Source organism: Malaclemys terrapin, chromosome 9 (assembly GCF_027887155.1).
Source record: "Malaclemys terrapin pileata isolate rMalTer1 chromosome 9, rMalTer1.hap1, whole genome shotgun sequence".
Taxonomy (NCBI): Eukaryota; Metazoa; Chordata; order Testudines; family Emydidae; genus Malaclemys; species Malaclemys terrapin.
Window position 1 is genome coordinate 62840975 of NC_071513.1, and position 21368 is coordinate 62862342.

At 43.5% G+C, this 21368-nt stretch overlaps 1 protein-coding gene across 1 annotated transcript in view; it reads right to left on the bottom strand.

Annotated features, from left to right (window-relative positions):
• The window catches only part of LOC128843449 (vertebrate ancient opsin-like), a 166976-nt gene that overhangs the window by 44636 nt on the left and 100972 nt on the right, over positions 1 to 21368 (bottom strand). Inside the window, exon 3 of the mRNA XM_054040299.1 lies at positions 8446 to 8679. Within this exon, the coding sequence (XP_053896274.1) occupies positions 8446 to 8679 (234 nt within the window). The remainder of the gene's footprint in view (positions 1 to 8445; positions 8680 to 21368) is intronic.

Below are 21368 nucleotides of genomic sequence, written 5' to 3' on the forward strand. Positions count from 1 at the left end.
GGTGAGATGAACCAATTGAGAAGAATGTGGCACAGGCAATTTAACCATGGTCAGAGAAACCCGTGTATTCTGGGCTGGTGAAAAGGGCAAGCAGAAATGCAACTACAGCTTACACACTGAGCTTCAGATCCATTTAGGCACCCAAATCCCACTGAAATCTACCTTTGAGGATTCAGGCCCAAGTAATCTGAAGAGCCCATCATGCAGAGTAACTGGATTTGTTTGTTTTGTGATGTATTGGGAAATACAAAGACAAGCAAGGAGATTGAAACATGATTTGCAATGATTCTGGTGGCTTTTTCTTAAACATGGCCTTTCTCCACTTCACTAAAATCTGCATACTAAGAAAGAAAACTCATCTAAGTGCTGTAGTCTATCTGAACTTTTCTGTGGCCTCCATCAGTTTAGTATCTGAGTGCTGTAATGTATTAAAAATAATTACCATCCTGCCTGCTATTAGTGCAGTCTATAGAGCTCTCTGTTCTCTGGGATCTGCATCCCATCAGAACAATCAGCCAAGTCAAAATAGTAAATCCTCCAGGGTTCTTTCTGAACATAGATATTTGGCATTCATTTTCAAACCATGCCTTTTGCTTTTTTTCTCTGTGCTGATAGCTGACAGAGCCTGTGTTTGCAGGTCAGGGCCTTGGATTGCACGCCTGTGTTCTCCTATATAGGTAAAGAGCCTCATGCAATTTAGGGTGCTGTAGTACATGGTAACTACATATTGTGTTTAGGAACTCTAATATCTGAGCAAGTTAACTTCCAAGTTATTCCATATGCCCCAGATTCTAGAAACGCATCTTGTTCCACTTCCAGCTAATGATACCACCTGTTCCTTCCTCCCAGCCACCTAAACCCAACAGCCAAAGATAACCATCTCCTAGCTGTGGACATCTAGCTCTTTGTGATGAATGTACACGGATACCTGTGGAAACTCTGACTTCCCACCTCAGCCAAGAACCCCCTGCCCAAACCTCAGTATCTGAACAACACATGATTGATTTATACTCTGAGATCGCCTTATGAGATAAGTACATGTACTTACATCATTACCTTCAACTAAACAACACATGTTATGCTATGAGACAAATTATGTCCCCTCCTTACACTCTAAGATCTGAAAATAAGACTGATGCTTTACAACTTCAGGAAGTTTTGCTGTTTCCCACAATAAAATCTCTAAGCTAGTGACTTACTGTAATGTGAAGACTGAGCGTTGCTATTATTTTACCCAAGCATCAATTTTCACTCAATTTGTTAAATGCTTTTATTAAAGTCTGTAAGTACTGAATGCAAAAAAGGGCAGGGGAATTTTCCTCCCACTGAATCACTATGGGGGAAAATTATGGTATAACAGTAACACATGAATTTTGAAATTCAGCTCCCGTGCTGTAAAAGGAAACCAGAGATGAATATCTGACCTCATTAAACATGGAATTCAGGTCAGGAATTGTGTTTCTAACCTCATTTGATAAGATTTTTTTAAAAGATTTTATGTATGTTTTTCAAATTAAATCCCCATATGCATTAATCCTAAATCCCAAATACTTGTTGCTATAACTGAGAAACAAGCACTTCTGTAGTCTTCCCATGCTCACATGATTGTGAAATTCACTGATATGATATGCCTTCCTGCTGTAGTTAGGTTTAATAACGTGTTCAGGATAAATGGAGCAGTGGCGGAGCAATTACCTCTGAAAGAAGCAAAGAGAAGTAAAACTTGAGGAGTGCATGCAGGTCATGATCAGGAACAGACACACTTTACAGCTGCTCTGTTCACAATTTCAGTGCATTTGAGATTTTGTTTTATAAATATCCCTTCCTGCAAAGAGAGACAATTAACAGGCAAATTTGAAGGGTCCCTGTCAGACTTGATAAAGGGTCCGTTGTCAGATCCCTAGTAGAAGAAAACAGTCACTCCGTAAGCCTTTCCTGCCAAGTCTGGGGAATGTGAATCAGGCAGGGAAGAGTTAAATATCTGGGGAGCAGATGTAGGGAGAGCTGTTTATCTTTCTTTGGCAATCCTATAAAGCAAACAGAAGAAAGGAGTCACCAGTCTGGGTGGGGAGAGATCGGATTCAATTTAGGAAAGCAGAAGTATGATTTCCTTTGGGTCTTCTTTGTACTCTGAAAAAGGGCGGGGGCAGGGAGGTTAGAGTTCATGGGTCTGAATATCCACTTCCTTCTCCCTTATTTAATCATTTACCACTTGTGCAGAGGGAATTTACAATGCTCCTATCCTGATATGCTAATGCAAACCATTATACAAAGTGCAAGGTTCTGCTCTAGCTGTGTGCTGCTTGTATGCCAGGGGAGAGGAAGTCCACTCTGACACTACTTACAACCATATCTCTATCTTAAGAAAGATTCATGCCTGGGTATTAGGCTCATTTAAATCTTCAGATTTAGTCTAAATATTGGCAGTAATTAAACAATTTGGACAATCATAAATTCTTCCTCCTGTAAGACTAACACAAACTAAAATATTGGGCTGAATGTCCTTGTTATAGTTATAATAATACAGGGTGATTTTCTTAAAGCAAGAAGGGAATATATGATTGAAAGGATCAGAATGGAAAAAAAGCCCAGGGCCCAGATCCTCAGCTGGTGTAAACTGGCATTGTTCTATTAACTTCAGTGGAGGTATGCTGATTTACATCAGTTGAGCATCTGGCCCCAGGGATTTTTACTCATAATGGAAAACCTGCTGAAATGCTCTCCCTGGGGACGTATGTACAGTATCCCTATGACTGGCTATATATATTTGGCTGGTTATTTTCATATGTTAGATACGTTGTACACAGCATCTTTCATTTTACAGTAACTTCACAAAGTGCACTGACAACGTATGTATAACCTCCCCAGTGAAATGCTAAACAGCAGAGAAGAAATACAGAGATTTGTTAGTAGTTTCTGTAGGATTGGTCCTGGCACAGTGGGACACCAGTTTAACTTTACCGTATCTCACACACTACCCACTGTCAAGTCACATCCTCCTAATACAAAAGAAGAATGAGCAAAAGAGATAAAACATGACTCTGGAGCACCATGCAGAGTGGCAGTGCTGTGTGACTGCTGTGCAACAGTATCTCCTCTTAAGTGCTGCTTAACCACTGACGTGGATTATTTGGCCTAAACACCGTACCGCTCACCAGTCCCGGAGCCGCAAGAATAACAAGACGGCTTCACTCCATTTCTAATCTTTAGTTTTGAGCCCTTCTCAATAGAATGTCTTTAGGCAATTTGAGGCCCCCTTGCTCAGAACTCCTACCTCCATTTCAAGCACCTGCCAGGATTGATGAAGACTGAATGGGACCATTCTTTCCCCAAACTGACACAGCAATTTAATGCTGATCATGTGAATCCCCAGGGGAGGAAGGGAAGAGCATGTGGCACAGGCTGGAGGTGGTGTGTAAGTCTGGCTTAAACTCAAGCAGAGTGGCCTCAACGTCTGTCCCCTCAAGATACCACTCAGTCTCTACAGTCGTAGATTGCTCCAATCCAAACTAAATAATCTTCTTCTAAGTGACAAAGAAAAGGCTTCATAGGGAGAAAAGTTTGACTTTTTTACTGAATGGCAACAACCCAGATTAGCTAAACTATCAGCTGACCATTATAGTTCTGTTGACCAAGACGCTGCAGATGTTACGGAGTGCCCAAAAATATATACTCAAGCAACTATGAAAGTGCACATGGAGACCTCACAGCATTCTGGCCATAGTTGAGGACTGTAAATACCAATGAGTACAGGTGACCAGAGGATGACAATTTTGTTTCGTGACAACTTTTGAGCTTTCAAAATTAGTTTTTGTTCTGCATTGGCATGAAAATAAAATCTTTTGAATATTTTTGCAGGAGTGGGTTGGTGTTGGCCTGGGATAGAGTGCCCAGTTCAAGTCTCAATTCTGCCAGATTTGGACCAGAGTTTTTCATCCTCCATTACTCTAAATCAGGCAGTACTGGGACTTGATCTAGTCTAGGAGCCTAACCACCCAACTATAGACAAAGTCTCTTTATGACTCAAAAATCTTCCTGATAAAAATTTTATGGAAACAGATTTGTCTCTGTGAAATGTTTTGTTTGTGGTGAAAAAGTTCCTATCAGCTCTACCAAGGAGAGTGAAGAACTATTTAAGATGGCCTATTGGAGAGTGACATGCTATAATGGATGACACGAAGGGAAAAATTAAAATTATCAATAACAGTCTCCTGACAATCAGACCTAGCTGGCTGTGGAATAGTTTGCTAAAGTAAGTGGTGGAAGTCCCATCACTTGGGAAATCTAAAACCTAGACTGGTCAAGACACCAGAAAATGTACTGTAAGAAACAATCTTTTACTGCCCTAGAGATAGGAGAGATTACCAACAGGTGCTTTGTTTTTCTAACACCTACATGATTTGTTTCTAGGAAGAGAATACACAAAGCGGAGTCCGGCCCTTTTGTGGAACTCAAGGGCAAAGGAAAATGTTAGCTCCTCAGAGGTAACAACCACATCTCTACACACACAGGGTAGCTGGAAAATACTCTAGATAAAATGCAGGGATTGCTCTAATACACTGCATCGTAGGACTTGCATCTTTAAATTATTTAACATGTTAATACATTTCACTTGAATGCTCATCAGCACACAGCTGGCTGCTCTCTGAAGAGAATGGATCGCTTTTTATGGTTTCAACAAACTTTTTTAAAAATTGCAATAGAAAGGGGCAGACTACATGTGACCCGTAGAGCTCCAGACACAATTCTGCACACAAGCTATACCACCCTCCCAAAGCAAGATATCAGATTATTCAAAAACAAGCCCATATTCTGCAGGAAATGACTTGTAGATTTTACTACAGGGGGCTATGAGTCATAATTAAAATATCTGACCCAACTGGCTGATCCCTGATGTTCCCCTTCCTATCCCAAGCATGTGATGCTGAAGACATAACACCACTGCAGTCACAAAAGTTCACCATGAAATTGAAGAGCTTGATTGTCATTTATACTAAGGCCCTTTTACATCCCTCCAGCATCCAAAGCGAACTCAAAGTAAATGTAAGTTGCACTCAGTTGAAGGCCTTTTTACACTGCCCAAGTGGTGTAAGTCAGAATCAGGCTCCAGAATGAAGGTGCTATTTTGGTTCTGAAGCCACAGTGTCTCCCAAGCAGAGTTGTTTTCCTTTAAGCACTTATTGGACAGGACAGTAATTCTGACACTTCACAAAACTCTAACAGATAAAGGCAACAGTTAAACATGTCTTCTGTTGTTGTAGCCATCTTGGTCCCAGGATATTAATGAGACAGGGTGGGTGAGGTAATATCTTTTATGGACCAAATTTTTGTTTGTGAAAGAAACAAGCTTTTGAGCTTCCACAGAGCTCTTCTTCATGTCTGGGAAAAGTGAGTTACCTACCTTCTCTCTCTGATGTGAGCGTGAGTCAAGTGGACAAAATACCCTACAGGTTTGGACTTCAAAATACCTGAATATTGCCATCTATGATTTGCATATGAAGTGAATCTCAGGGAGCAATTAAGTAGTGTGATGGGGTGTGAGGTGAGCATAAACTTGGAAAGTGTGGATATGACTGTTTGCTAGGGAAAAGTTTCTAGGCAAAGCACATCTTTCCTCTTTTATTCTCCCTAATGCAATCCAAATCTTAGTGCTTTGTCGCTATCTCTTAACTCCCAGGTCAATGCCCTTTTATGTTGTCTAGTTGCCTCAGTATGATCTGTGAGCTTTTCTTAAATTTCATTTTGCCACTTTTATTTGAAAAAATTATGACAGCCATATAGATGGAATATATTTGTGGTAAAGTTCACATTGAGTTGGAACTAGGATACTTATAACTATTTGTACCCAAACAATTTAACAATATAATTTTCCCCCTTCTGATAAAAAGGGTAATTCCAGCTTATTGGCTGGCCAGTGTCTTGTACTGCATCAGAAGAAAAGAATTATATAAAATCAATTGTTACCATCGTATAACACCGGAGTAATGACGCGGTAAATCAGACCCATAGCATCTAGCCTCTGATGCTCTTGTCAAGTTGTTCCAAGCACTTGCTAATCCAGGGCAGTAGCAATTCCTCAGTGTCCTGTTTGCTCTTCACTAAATAATGGTAGGTTGTACCCACAACCATTCATCTATGCAGAACATTTTCTCTCTCAAAATCAATGAACGTATTCCTAACTTTAAATACATTTTAGGTCACCATGATGTCTCTTCTTCCCCAGTGGGAAAAGCTGACAGCTGCTCTAGACTTTCCTCTTTACAGATATTATTAAAATGCAAAATCATTCAGCTCTGTGCGGCATCCTGTTCACAGCAGGAATAGTGTTCGTATAAAAAGGTGGCAAAATCTGAATACAGCATTCTAGATCAGGCATTTATGCTTTCAACTGTTAATAGTCACACATTGTGTTCTTTCTTCTCTTCCATGCTGATAAATTCCTGTACCCATATCATAGAGGATTGTATGTCACTAGTAATTTTGGACATTAGTTAATGAATGAAATTTGTTAAACACTATTTACCTACATGCTGAATGGCTTATATTTTACCACAAAACATGCACAGACTCAGTCCTGTTAATATTCTAAATGACTGCACAGACTATAACATTTGTATATAAAGCTACTTCCATCCATCTGTTAAAATGTTCATTCACTTCCCCTTCATTCCAGCCAGAAGTTTACTTCTATAAATAAAAATAAATCGGGTTTCTAGTGTTGAAACATTAGTTAAGAAATTTGATGATCATGATGGTTTAAAAAAATATCAACCTGTTTTCACATCCATTTAACAGTGCTTGAAATTCAGACTATGTAAAGAAAGACATTGCCAACTTGGCTATGTTGTGTGTATTTCTCCTCAAAGTGTTTGAGCATATTTTGTGATGAAGTTGCACAACTGAGGTTCTCATTGGCTTGCAGGGCCAGGAGTTTTGGAGATTGTGAAGTAGCCAAAAGACAAATAAATACATAATGAGAGCAGCGTTGAAAGAAAAATGCGTTGGAAACAACTCAGTTTGGGTGAGAGACTAGTAAATGGATTATGAGGAGGGAGTGGACAGAGGTAAATGTGTGGGAGAGGAAGCATGACTTCAAGACAGAGAAGAAGGAGGGGAAAGGCAGTGCGGACTGTGGATGGGAGTAGTGGATGTGGCGAGGTAGAGGAAGGATAGGAATATTCATAGATTTTTAAGGCAGAAGCAACCATTATGATCATTGAGTCTGACCTCCTATCTCCTGGAATTATTTATCATTCCATCAATTTGTGTCCTCTGTAAATATTACCAGCAATGATTTTATATTAACTTTCACTATTGTAAAAGAAATCGAATAGCATTGGGCCAAGAGCAGAACTCTGCAGGGCCCCCTTACAAATGCCCCCATTGGATGATGATTTCCTGTTTACAATTGCTTTTGACGAGGAGACAATGACAGAGGTGTGACTGAAGGATTTGAGAGGATGACAAGAAAAGTGAAACAGGAAGGAAAAGGCTGTGGGAGAAGAGAGTAACCATATCCATGTGCTGGTCATAATGTGGTGGAGAGTAGGTAGAATGGAAAAGTGTAGGTTCGCTGAGATGGCCTATACCTGAGAAAAACTTCAGACTGAAGTACATTTCTGAGGAACCTGGTGCCAAGCTTGCTGACACAAAGATTTCCTCTGTTCAGTGTCTAACTCTTAACTCTTTGTTTGGATGGCAAATTATAATTGACTAAGGCCTTGGCTACGCTGGCGCTGTACAGCGCTGCAACTTGCTGCGCTCGGAGGTGTGAAAACGCCCCCCCCACCCAAGCGCATCAAGTGCAGCGCTGTAAAGCACCAGTGTAATCAGTGCCTGCAGCGCTGCACACTCACTCGCAGCGCTGCAAGCTATTCCCCTCGGAGAGGTGGAGTACTTGCAGCGCTGCGAGAGAGCTCTCGCACCGCTGGCGGCGCAACTACACTCGCGCTTCAGAGCGCTGCAGCTGCAGCTCTGCCACGGAGTGCTGTGAATTGCCAAGGGTAGCCAAGGCCTAAGAGAGAGGAAACTTTAGTTAGTTGTTCAGGGTTTGTTTTATTTTTAATGCTCCAGACTTGCCAACTTCTTTATTTAGGAAGCTGGTCTCCATGCTCACTACCTTCTGTCACACACATTTTTAATCTATGTCCTTGGCATCCTCCTTATTCCCTGGTGAGTTTCGCCATTTGCTTTTGGAGGGTTAGAGCTCCATTACTTTCTTTTACATTTGGCATAATTTGCATTGTTGAAGCAGATCCTCAGCGGGTGTAAAATAATGTCGCTGTGTGGACTTCAGTGGAGCTACACCCACTGAGGATCTGCTCCATAATCTTTTTCATTACATGGTTATTCTAAAAATGTCCCTGTTAAAAAGAAAGATTTGTTCCTACAATGTCATGACACATATTGCATCAGAACAGACCTTAGGGATATAACTTTACTTACTTGTTTGTTCAAAAATATGTAGATGACTGGATTGTAGACTGTACTACTTTTTGCAAGGACTGATGGAATGATGCTGGCGGACGGCGTAATTAGACCAGGTTTTCCAAAAGTAGCGATCAGGGCCATGATCCCATATGGCAGCCAGCAAAGAAGAAAGCAAATTACCATCACAACCACCATGATCAGTACATGTTTCTCTCTTGTCCGGCCCATTCCTTTAGTAACACCACTCACCTAAAATAAAGAAAACAGGATTGTGAAAGAAATATTAACAGTGTGTATAATTATTAATGCTAAATATGGGGGGAAATATGTCTGAGTTACTTGCATTAGCAGTTGTGGCAAGTGGCCGATGCTACTGTAGTGGGTCCTGCGCTTTTCCTTGGTGTGGTGGGTCAGGATGCCACCTCTTGCCCCTATTCATGGGCATCGAGGGCTGTGCTAGTGCCCCGGTAGAGGAGAGGTGGGGAGCAGGGAAGGGACCCAGGTCTGCCCCCTTACTCCAGGTCCCAGCTCCTTCAGCTTCATGGGCTTCTTACCCTTTTTCCCCTTGGGTAGGGTTTCCCTCAGTCCTCTGTGCTGGGGAGTCCCTCTGCTCTGCTTGGGCAGGGCTTCCCTTCCCCTGGTCCTCTGGTTAACAGTGGTACTCCTCCAAACTCTAGTCAGCTCTCCTTCCCTCCTGCTGTCTGACTTGGGCTCATTAGAATTAATGATGGCCCCTTTCATCCAGAGGAAACCAAAAGCCATCTGCAAGCTACATTTGTGTGTAAAATGTGCTAAGGGGCCTACCCTAGGCTTATTGCACCTGAATAGCAGTTGTTGGTCTGAAATCCAGCCCAGTGTGCCCTTGGGCGCTAGGCTGTGTGAGTGTCTAACAGGTCTGGTCTCTTGGGGCCATGGACAGTCAGTTTGGTGGTAAGGTCTGGCTCCAGCATCCCCTGCTCCTTAAATGTGTGATGCTGTTTGTTAGTAACATGTTTCAGGGGAATAGGGAAAGATGCCAACTGCTCATCTGTAAGTGCATGGAGATGGGGAACACAGCTAACTACTGAAATGCAGCCTTCTCAGGGCAGAACTGGGCAAATGTTGGCAGCCCAGAGCAACACTAAACTGCTAGGACCTGGAAAATACTTTAATCTGGAGTGGATGGATGTACAGGGGTAATTTTAGAGAGGCACAATGCAATTTTCCTACTTGGAATTTGGCTGGGGTACCCTGGCTAGCCCTCCAATGGGCTCAGTCATCAGTTGGTGTAAGTCTGCAAAGCTCCATTGACTTCACTAGTTCAACAGAACCACTCTGGCTTACATTTTTAGGGGCTTGAGGCCACTCCCATCTGTGGAGAGTAGAGGTCCATTGGATTTGTAAAGCATCACAAGTGGTCAGTTCTAAAGCTTTGCAATTCCACCAGCATAGAATCAATCTTGTACCATTAGTGTAGTACTGATCGAAAAGGGATCCCTACTACTTCCCCATCATTGCTTCCGGGTCAGGGGAAGTTGTATGATGTTGCTGGAACGATGCACAAACTTGAATGAACTATGTCTCATTTCTTACTGGATATGCTGTACTCAAGATCCATGTTTCTCTGCCACTGGACTGCATATCTTGATAGTGCAGTTTTTGAACTGAAGGCTGTGTCTGCTCTAAAGTGTATTTGATCACAGGCAACTGATTTAAAAGAGGATATAAAAATTCTAGACTGCAATGAGTTCTGGATGAGGCCTGACGAGATTTGAATGATGCAGTTAACCACAACATTGGTGCTTATGTACTTTTTCATGAGAAATCTAAAGTGACTGAGCCATAGTTTTCCTGCTTACAGTAAAATGAGATTAAAATTCCCCCAAAGTATTTTTATTTATTTACTTATTTACTTAGCTTTATATTTTAAGCCTATAGCTCTGGCAAAGTAGATCAGATGCTTCTACTCAGTCTTTCTCGGGAGACAAGAACCAAAAGACTGCCAAAATTGAAAGATGATTAACTTAAAACAGATAAATAGGAACTCCAGGGGTGTCTCACCTTAACATGATTGAAATTCTCTTCTGCCACTTGGGACCAGATGATAAACCTCTCAGCTTCTTGTACGTCTAATAACCCTTCCCATAGACTCCCAACACCCATTCAAAAAGCCACCAGTTCCCTGTACTGCTTAGCCCCCTATTGATAACTGTCCTGTTGTACACCAAAAAAAAAATCATTACAAATTCCTCTTCAATTTTTTCTTCTAATCCTTGGTACCTCTCATCTCCACATCAGACAGCCCTGCCCCTCTGAGCCCTGCCACTGGCGACAAATTCCATCCCTTATTAGTCTCTCATCCCTATGTGAATGAGCAGACACTGTTCAACCTTCACAGAGCTGCTGCCTTGATCAGATTAGGTAAGGTTTATGAGACATAGGCTACATCTACACTAGGAGTTGGGGGGCGAGGGGTGTTTCCCAGCTCTCATACACATACTTGCTCTGGCTCTCACTCAGCTAGCGCTAGTATAAATAATAGCCTACTCGTGATAGTGCAGGTAGTAGCAGCAGAGGTGCTGCTTAGCCGTGTCAAGTACAAACATGCCTGAAACTGCCCTAGTTCATAGCCATAGACTAAAATCAAGCCCATCCCATGGACCTCTCAAACTTTTATACAATCCATCAGTTTCTTCCTCTATGTCAACAATAAACCTTCACCACCTCAAGAGAAACATTTTATTTTGTTACTTATTGGTGTATATTTTCCAGATGAGGCACAGAAATTTAGCCATGCAACTTCCACTGATAATGGGAGCCACAACGATGAGTGCTGCATCTCTCCATGAAATGTACCCTGTAACTACAGTAGACCCTTCATTTTTATTTATTGATTTAGTTTGGAACACCAACTTTATGAACAACTAGCTATATGGACCATTTTTCATGACAGGAAGGGGTATGTGTGTATGTGAAATCATATAATGAAAGGGATGTCAATGAAGAACAAGTGGACATCCCTTCACATGTCGATGCCTCCAGTGCATTAGAAATTGCTTTGTAGTGGTGTGAAGGACAAGAAGAAAGTGATGCGGTGCGCCACACTGCAGCTTGTGCATCATACCTATGGAAATTTTAAGAGGGCCTTAAATTAGAAAAGTTCCTAAAATGGAACTCCTCAGTCCTCAATCAGTTTGTTACAATAGGGGTTCTACTGTAATTAAATCAAATGAAGGCACTTGGCCAGATCCTCAGCAGTGCCATGAAATCTATGGAATGAGACCAATTTACACAAGCTAAAGGTCTGATCCCAATTTGGGATTTTGTGCATTTCTTTTTTGAAACCTAATCTGTTGCCTAGTGACATTGTTTCTAAAAAAGGAATCATTCTAAGACATACTTAAATACTATAATTGTACTGTGCAACTATGATTAGCCTATGCTAACAAACATTATAAGAGATGCAAGAAATGGATGGTTCTAGTCGTTTTTTCTTAAAAATGTAATGTAGTTTCAGGACACACATTCCATCAGAATTTACCTCAGAATGCAGTAGGTTTTTTAACTGACAATTAGATTGCTAATCACATATATCAATCTAAAACTTCATTTCCACTATAAAGGCAAGGATCAGTCATTGCAGTGGCTTGAAGGCTATTTAGTACTCTAACTCAAGTTAGAGTGGCTCACACTGGTTACAAGGTCAGGCTGTAATTTGTAGATGCCAATATTCACAATGTATAGTACTTTAGTGCCAGGCTTACTTAGAACATGGAAAGGGACCTGCTAAGCTTGACAGAAGCAAAGGCTGATAGACATACAGCCGTTCTCAAGGGCTTACATTAATGTGAAGGAACAAGCCAAGCCTTACAACTTTGTTTACTGTATTCAAGACTGAAAACACATTCATTTTACCCTGACTTACTCCTTACCTTTTCCTGTGCAAAAATGATCAAATAAAAAAAAATGATAGTATATATCAGGTATTTTGATCCTACAAAATCGTTCAGAACTTTGCTACCTCAGGACAGAAGACAAGGAAATGCTTGAATAGGTTTGCCAAGTATATTGACTGAACCCCATTCTGCTTGCCAAGACTAATCGGAACTGCTTCATGAGCTAGCTATTATAAATCAAGTGTGAAGCAGGTCAGCTCAATCTCTGGAAGGCTGAGAGAAGCAACCGCAATGTTTTGTAAGAGAGTGAAAGGTAAAAATCAGATCTGGAAGTTGGAGAGGAAAGAGACCCCTCAGAGTAAGGTAGGGTCCTGCACATCAACATGTTCACCAGCGTAATAATTTTTTGCTAAAACCATGAAGCTTTGGGGCCAGATCCGAGTCCTATTGTAGTCAATTAATTTTGCATTCAGTGTCACTGGTGCAGGAGCCCCCTCTTAGTTTAGCTAGGCCCCTTCCTTCAATGAGATCCACTTGAATGGACCCCACAGAGCCCCTTTGTTTTCAGTGGGATTCCACCCAGGTGAATGTGAGCATCCCATTGCAGGATTAGGGCCTCAAGCACAAAGGGAGCTGCTTCTGAAGATCCTTATATGCACACACAGCTCCACAGGTGGATCTCTTTTCAGGGTGCATTAGAGGCCTTGTACTTCTCAGCTGAGAAAAGCCCAGGGACTTGGCAGGTCCAGGGTTACTACTGGCATCCTTTGCATGGAGATCTGTCTCACTGAAATGTTCCCTCAGCAAACTGTCTTAACAGCAGGGACAGGAGTAAATTCCAGATACAAACACCATGTTACAATCTCATGAATTCAAGGGCTAATCAGCATTTTTTGTGGCATTCTGCAAACTGGAAGCTTTCATTAATGAGGAAGTTACCACACTGTCTTCATATTGTGATATGCTGCTGACCTGTTAACCCAGCCTTGCAGGAAACGATCTCTGGAGGCAACCTTTAAGAGTAGCACAGATGAGAGAGCATCCCTCCACTTCTCCATTCCTGCCAAGGAGCTGTGAACTTTAATGCTTAAATGGGACCACTTAAAAGCTATTAAGCACAGGAAAGTTCTCTCTCCCCTCCCCATCACACCTAACTATCAAAACATGGAGGAAATTAAATGTAAACAGCTCTGTTAATGCCATGTGATGGTTGCACAATTAAAATTGCAAATAGTAAGATCATGCAAAAGGTTTGAGAAGCATAATTTGATTGTGTTCCACATACTTTCCATTGTTTAATCATGTTTCTGGATAAGAAGGTACTTGTGGCCTGTACTGTGCACTGATGAAAAGGAGCAGAAGAGGTGGAAGGTGCCCTGTTATTTCTTTGCACTAGTATGGCACACCATACTTTTTCTGCCCTGGGAGGGGGCAGGCTCTGCAGAACCACTCTATTCTCCCCTCCCCTACTTTGGACAGGTGGATGAGAAGAGGCAGGGAGGTCAATGGGAGGAGTCTTGACTCAGTCCTTGCAATATTGCCAGTTGCTTAGTCATGCTGGTGCACTGGGGAGTATATGTTGTGATGCTAGATGTGGTGAAGTTGATTCTTTTTCTAGAGCTGTGGGAGGGAGGTACTGACTCCTTGAACTACAGTCTTCCTCCTGGGCTGCTCCAAGGGCAGCCCTTTGTTTTGGGCGGGTTTACAAGCTTATGATTTAGCCCAATGTGGTATTTCTGTAAAACGTGACATGGCCAGAATCCTGCCCTGTGTAGAAGGAATCCCTGGGCGGTGGAGAACCGGCTGAGTGGCTCCTACTCTAGCTCCTATCTGGGCCCAGAACAATAATCTTCATCTTCCAGAACAATCTGTTATTTGGGCCACAGGCAGCCAGACATAGATTAGAGCAGCCCTTGGGGCTCAGGAGCCAAACCAGCCCCAGTAGTGAGGGGGAGAAGCAAAGGTGCCAGGAACCTGAGGTGTATGGAAAACTGTTTAAAATTACAAGCTTTCACTTTAAAATTGTAAGGGGTTTCCTGGTTCTGCATTTCAAATGTGCTAAAAGGCCTAACTCTGCTCCCATTTACCACAATGGTGGCAAAGTTAGATCAACGCTGAGCGCTTTTGAAACTCTGAATGCTCAGAGCAGGACCAACCGTGAAATAGACAGCTGGGTCTCCAAGCTGCCTTGGTAAATGAGGCAGTACATAAAGACTGTACATAATTCCAGCTCCTATCAAAATGGCTGCCTGTCTTGTTTGGCTTCAGGGAAATTGTCATCTGTGGTCATGCAAATACCACAAGTCATGACATGTTGACAGCCCAGATTTTTAAACTTCATCTCTTTTGTCAAGGTACTTTATCTCCCTAATGCTTTGTGTTTCTGCTAAGAGAACAACTAGGCAGGTTGTCCCTTAAAGGTTGATTCCCATAATTATGAGTGCTAATATACCACTCCATCAGTTAAGCCCTTTGTTCACAGCTAATATATGCAACAGGAAAATGCTGATAATAATACCGTAAAAGACCGTTGGGTCTCACTCCTGGTAGGAGGAAGGAGAAAAAAGAAGAAGAAATGATGGAAAGGTAAATTTAAAAGCAAAAGAGAAGTAAGGCAGAATTAAAAATACAGCTTTTTATTGGGTGCTCAAGAAAATAGCATAATGGTCATGCATGCTTTAAAACCAGGTGTAAATTCTTGAAACTGGGGGGAGGAAAGGAACAGAAAACAACCAGGAACCCCATCTTGCCTATATTACGCTTTATGTCTTCTAGGACTATGTGAACAAACTGTGTTAGTGCACAGATTTTTATTGTATTGTAAAAGAAGAATATTTGCCCCTAATTACTAGAGACAGTGGAAGAATGGGAAGGAGGAGTCACTAAAATATTGATAAATTTCTAAATAACTTGCAATCTGCAGGTTTTGAAATTTGGATAAAAACTTGTTTTTGGTCATCCCTCCTCCCACACTACCATTTCCTCCTTCTGTTTTGCCAATGAAAAATGGAGAGAAAATATGAGGGGAACAGGGAAAAAACAAATACTGATTTGTTGGGTTTAGCTGAGAAAAAATATGCTTTTTTGGTAAATATTTCCATTTTTGAAAAAAAGCTATTTGATGATGACAAATTTCAACCAGCTCTCCCAACTACCTACTACGTTTAGCTCCCTGCAAACAGCGACATTGTTGACTATTTTGACTTAGTTTGTCTACATGTAAATAATCCCAGAGCTGCTTCTCTCAGAACAAAAGGCATAACTTGAAACAGTGCCCCTTCAAGACCTGAAGTACCAGTATGCTACGATGTGTGTGAATCTAGGGTATGTCAGGTAGGTATGTGGACTGCTAAGCCAGCCTCTCACAAGGCTTGTTTGTGCCTTGTAACCACAGCCCAGAGTGAGGGGAGCAGGAAGATCACCCTGCACACAAGGGAGCATTCGGAGCTACTCTGCTTGGTACCTTGCAGGTCAGAGCCTTAAGGGTAGAAAAATCAGGCCTTTAATGTTTCATGTCGAGCTGGTCAGGAATTTCCTATCTGAATGATTTTCTGACAGAAAATGCAGTTTCTGCAAACTCAAAATTTTCTGTGAAAAATTTTGATTTGCCAAACACTTTCAATTTTCTGTCAGGAAAATCTAACTGAAATATTTCATTTGGGGTTGGTTTGATCCAAATCAGAATATTTCATTTGACCTAAAATGTTTAATTTGGAATTGGTTAAAAAAAAATCTTTAATCCTTCATTTACTTTTGTTATATTGGTTTATGGGAGTTGTAGTTCCAGCTCCCATTATCTGTTGTGGACCAGGCTCTCTGGAGGACTACTTCTCCCATAATGCATTTTGTCCAGATGGTGGCTCATGCAGAGTCACATGACTCTATTTATTATGGAAGATGTACCCTGTTTCCCCGAAAATAAGACATCCTCCGAAAATAAGGCCTACTTACAGTTTTGCCTCTCGTTGTAATATAAGGCATCCCCCCGATAATAAGACCTCCCCGATAATAAGGCATCCACCGATAATAAGGCATTTTTCATTTCTGAAAAATAAGACATCCCCTGAAAATAAGACCTAGCGCATCTTTGGGAGCAAAAATTAATATAAGACACTGTCTTATTTTCGGGGAAACAGGGTAGTTGGGTCAGGGAGCCTGGGCCAAAGGAGTGAATGAGGACTGGAACTACAACTCTCATAAGGCAATCGGGAAATACAGTTCAAAAAGTGAATTGAAACATTCCTATTTTGGGAAGGTCAGAATGTTTTGTTTGTTGAAATGAAACATTTTGATGTTTCCAAATAAAAAAAAAGTTCAGAATTTCCTTTCCACAGAAAATGTCAGCATTTCAACTTTTAGTCCCACTTCAGGACACAAACAAATGTTGACATATCTGAATTGTCTGAATGACAGAAACTCTGAATTTTGCTCCACTTCAGTTTGATGGGACAGGTATAGTGTGATTACTGCACACACTGTAGGAGCAGTGGTTTTCAAAACCACCACCTGAGCTGAAGGGAAAGAAGAGGCTAAAGACTAACTTTTCTCAATGATGAGGAATTGATCCTGATCCTGCACCTTTAAAGTCAGTGGGCATTTTGCCACTGACTTCAATTGGAGCAGAATCAAGGCCTTCATGTGGAAGCCCTGCTTCTCTGCAATAAGCAATCAAAGCTTTCTTAAATGACAAATTATTAGTTGAGCTCCTGCTTGACCTAACACAAGGACATTTCACATTAAACATACATCAGCTCTGATCATCAGCAACTGTAATCTGATTTAAAGAGCTGTCATATCTACACATGAAAATTAAAGTGTATTAGGAGCCAGCATGTGGCAATAGCCCTGCTGTTCAATCAGGATGAAAGGCACCTGTCATAGAGTTATTTCTGGTTTAAGAACTATATTTATCCTTCAAGTGTGTCATATTTACCCTTGGTAGGCTCAATGGAAATGGAAATGAGAAGGAAAAAAAAAGAAGTTGGAGGAAGAAGCAATAATTAAGGCCTGGTCTACACTAGGCGTTTATGTCGAAGTTAGCGCCGTTACATCGAATTAACCCTGCACCCGTCCACACCGCGAAGCTATTTAGTTCGACATAGAGGTCTCTTTAATTCGACTTCTGTACTCCTCCCCGACGAGGGGAGTAGCGCTAAATTCGACATGGCCATGTCGAATTAGGCTAGGTGTGGATGGAAATCGACGCTAATAGCTCCGGGAGCTATCCCACCGTGCACCACTCTGTTGATGCTCTGGACAGCAGTACGAGCTCGGATGCTCTGACCAGCCACACAGGAAAAGCCCCGGGAAAATTTGAATTTGAATTCCTTTTCCTGTCTGGCCAGTTTGAATCTCATTTCCTGTCTGGACATCGTGGCGAGCTCAGCAGCACTGGCAACGATGCAGAGCTCTCCAGCAGTGATGGCCATGCAATCTCAGAATAGAAAGAGGGCCCCAGCATGGACTGATCGGGAAGTCTTGTATCTGATCGCTGTGTGGGGCGATGAGTCCGTGCTTTCCGAGCTGCGCTCCAAGAAACTGAATGTAGAGATCTTCTCGTAGATCTTTGAAGACATGTCAGAGAGAGGATACAGCCGGGATGCAACGCAGTGCCGCGTGAAAATCAAGGAGCTGAGACAAGGCTACCAGAAGACCAAAGAGGCAAACGGACGCTCCAGATCCCATCCCCAGACATCCCGTTTCTACAAGGCACTGCATTCCATCCTAGGTGCAGCCGCCACCACTACCCCACCACTGACCGTGGACTCTGAGGATGGGATATTGTCCACGGCTGGTTCCTCGGACATGTTAGCGGACGGGGAAGATGAGGAAGGAGATGAGGAGGACGAGGCAGTCGACAGCGCTCACAACGCTGATTTCCCCGACAGCCAGGATCTCTTCATCACCCTTACAGAGATCCCCTACCAACCGTCCCCAGCCGTTACCCCGGACACAGAATCTGGGGAAGGATCAGCCAGTAAGTGTTGTAAACATCTAAACATTTATTTTTAACAGAACAGGAATATTAACAATAACAAAAATGGGTTTCTCATGATTAGTTTGCCCTAGGCGCTTAACGGTTCAGTCATGGGCAGTGCAACTATTGAAAAAAAATCTAACAATGTCCGGTTTTGCATGATTGTCCTGCCCAAGCCGCTCTACTGTTTAGTCACTGCTAGTGCAGCTAGAGTAAAATGCGGTCTATATGTCCGGGGATAGAGCAGAAATCCTCCTGTGACATCTCGATGAAGCTCTCCTGGAGGTAATTGGAAAGCCGTTGCATCAAGTTCCTGGGGAGAGCGGCCTTATTGGGTCCTCCGTAGTATGACACGTTGCCACGCCACGAGACAATCAAGTACTCGGGAATCATTGCTCTGCACAGCAGGGCGGCATACGGCCCTGGTCTTTGGAGGCTTTCCCGGAGCATTCTCTCTTTCTCGCTGTCAGAGATCCTCATGAGGGTGATGTCGCTCATGGTGACCTGCTTTGAATTAGGTAGGGGAATGTTAGTGTTGGAACTGCTTGCCCGTTCCTTTACAGAACTGTAACCGCTGGTTTGCAGCCACGCGGTGGAGGTGGGAGAGGGGCAGCCTACAGGGATCGTTCCCAGGGACAGCCGCGAGGGGGTGGGACAGGGGCAGAGTTCCTGCTCGCCGGATTGCTGGCAGCAGGGACTGACATTGCTTTCAATGTGAAATGAGGCCATTTCTAATATTAAAGTTTTAAGCTGCCACAAGTCTACGGCTTACCATGTCTGCCTGCAACAGAAATTCCGTTGTCCTGCCCCGCTTCTCAAATGTGCTGTGCAAGACCCCAGGCACTGAATGCGAAGGCCGAGAATTCGACCTTTTGCTGAGTGCGCATGTGATAGGTGCTGTGCATGGTCTTGTTCACAGAGAAAGACTATGTTCTTTGTTCACAACTACATTTATCTTTCTGAGGAATTCACTCCCTTTTTCCCATTCCCACAGCCACATCTGCGACTGTCTCACAACCTAGCCTGGCATCACACTCCCAGAGGCTAGCGCAGATTAGGCGTAGGAAGAAGAGGACACGGGAGGACATGTTCTCGGAGCTTATGGCCTGCTCCCGAGCCCAGGCAGCACAGCAGACCCAGTGGCGGGAGAACTTGTCCCAAATGCACCAAGCAAACATGGATCGGGAGGAGAGGTGGCTGCAGGAAGACCAGCAGGCGACTCAAACGCTGCTTGGACTACTGAGGGAGCAAACAGACACGCTCCGGCGCCTTGTGTATGTTCTGCAGGAACGGAGGCAGGAGGACAGAGCCCCACTGCAGTCTATCTCTAACCGCCCTCCCCCGCCACCAAGTCCCATACCCACCTCACCCAAAGTCCAAAGAAGGAGGGGCGGCAGAGTCCGTGCTAACTCTCACTCCACCCCTGCAGAGAGCTCTAGTAGTAGAAGGCTCTCATTCCCCAAAATTTGACAAGTTCTTTCCTTCCCGCCTGACACAAGCCCCCGTCCAAGTTTCACCTCCCAGTTCCATGTGTAGTTGATAATAAAAAATACGTTTCTGTTAACTACTGTTTCCATCATGTTCTTTTGGAGGAGGAGGGGAAAGGGGGTTGGTAATTGGACAGGACAGTCACCTTTGGCAGGGTACATAGGCGGGGGCAGGTACAGCAGCAGGGCACATACACAGTGCAGTGACTAGTTACCCTGGTCAGTCTGTGAGCTGGTTTTCATGTTATGTGGTGGGGGGTGGGTTGCTCTGTGACTTTGTGGCGGGGGAGGGCAGTTACAGATCTTAAGCGGCGGTCCTTATGCAGGATCACAGAGCCACGCAGCAGGAGATCTGTAACCGTCCTCCCCCTGCCACAAAGTCACATAGCCCCCCCCATAAACACAGTCCCGATCAGGAGGGGTGACAGGCTCCATTGAAACAACCAGCCCACCACAGCGGAGCCTGTCAATCCTTGAGTTTAGAAGCTTCATTTGCGTCACTACACTACACCCGCTCCCCACCACAGTCTGCGTCCCAGTTTTAAAACATTCCCGCGAAAACAGTAATAAAGAAAACGGTGTTCATTAACAAAGTAGAACTGATTTTATTTCTAAACGTGTGTTGGAAGGGGGTGAAGGGGGTATGTAACTGGAGAGGATAGTCAACATTAACTGGGTAAAGAAAGGGGGGCAGGTTCAGCTTCTCTGTACACAAACTTAAAAGTCACAGGTTACCCTGCTCACTCAGGAACCTAGCTTTCAAAGCCTCCCGGATGCACAGCGCGTCCCGCTGGTCTCTTCTAATCGCCCGGCTGTCTGGCTGTGCGTAATCAGAAGCCAGGCTATTTGCCTGAACCTCCCACCCCGCCATAAAGGTCTCCCCCTTGCTCTCACAGAGATTGTGGAGCACACAGCAAGCTGCTATAACAATGGGGATATTGGTTTCGCTGAGATCACAGCGAGTCAGTAAGCTTCTCCATCTCCCCTTGAGACGTCCAAAAGCACACTCCACCACCATTCTGCACTTGCTCAGCCGGTAGTTGAAGAGTTCTTTTTCATTGTCCAGGGCGCCAGTATAGGGCTTCATGAGCCAGGGCATTAGCGGGTAGGCTGGGTCCCCGAGGATGACTATAGGCATCTCCACATCCCCAACAGTTATTTTGTGGTCCGGGAAGTAAATACCTTGCTGCAGCCGTCTAAACAGACCAGAGTTCCTGAAAACACAAGCGTCATGAACCTTGCCCGGCCATCTGACGTAGATGTTGGTAAAACGTCCCCTGTGGTCCACCAGTGCTTGCAGCACCATGGAAAAGTAGCCCTTTCTGTTAATGTACTGGCTGGCCTGGTGGTCCGGTGCCAGGATAGGGATGTGAGTTCCATCTATGGCCCCACCGCAGTTTGGGAATCCCATCGCTGTGAAGCCATCTATGATCGCCTCCACGTTTCCCAGGGTCACTACCTTTGGCAGCAGTACATCAACGATTGCCTTGGCTACTTGCATCACAACAACCCCCACGGTAGATTTGCCCACGCCAAACTGGTTCGCGACTGACCTGTAGCTGTCTGGCATTGCAAGCTTCCAGAGGCCTATGGCCACTC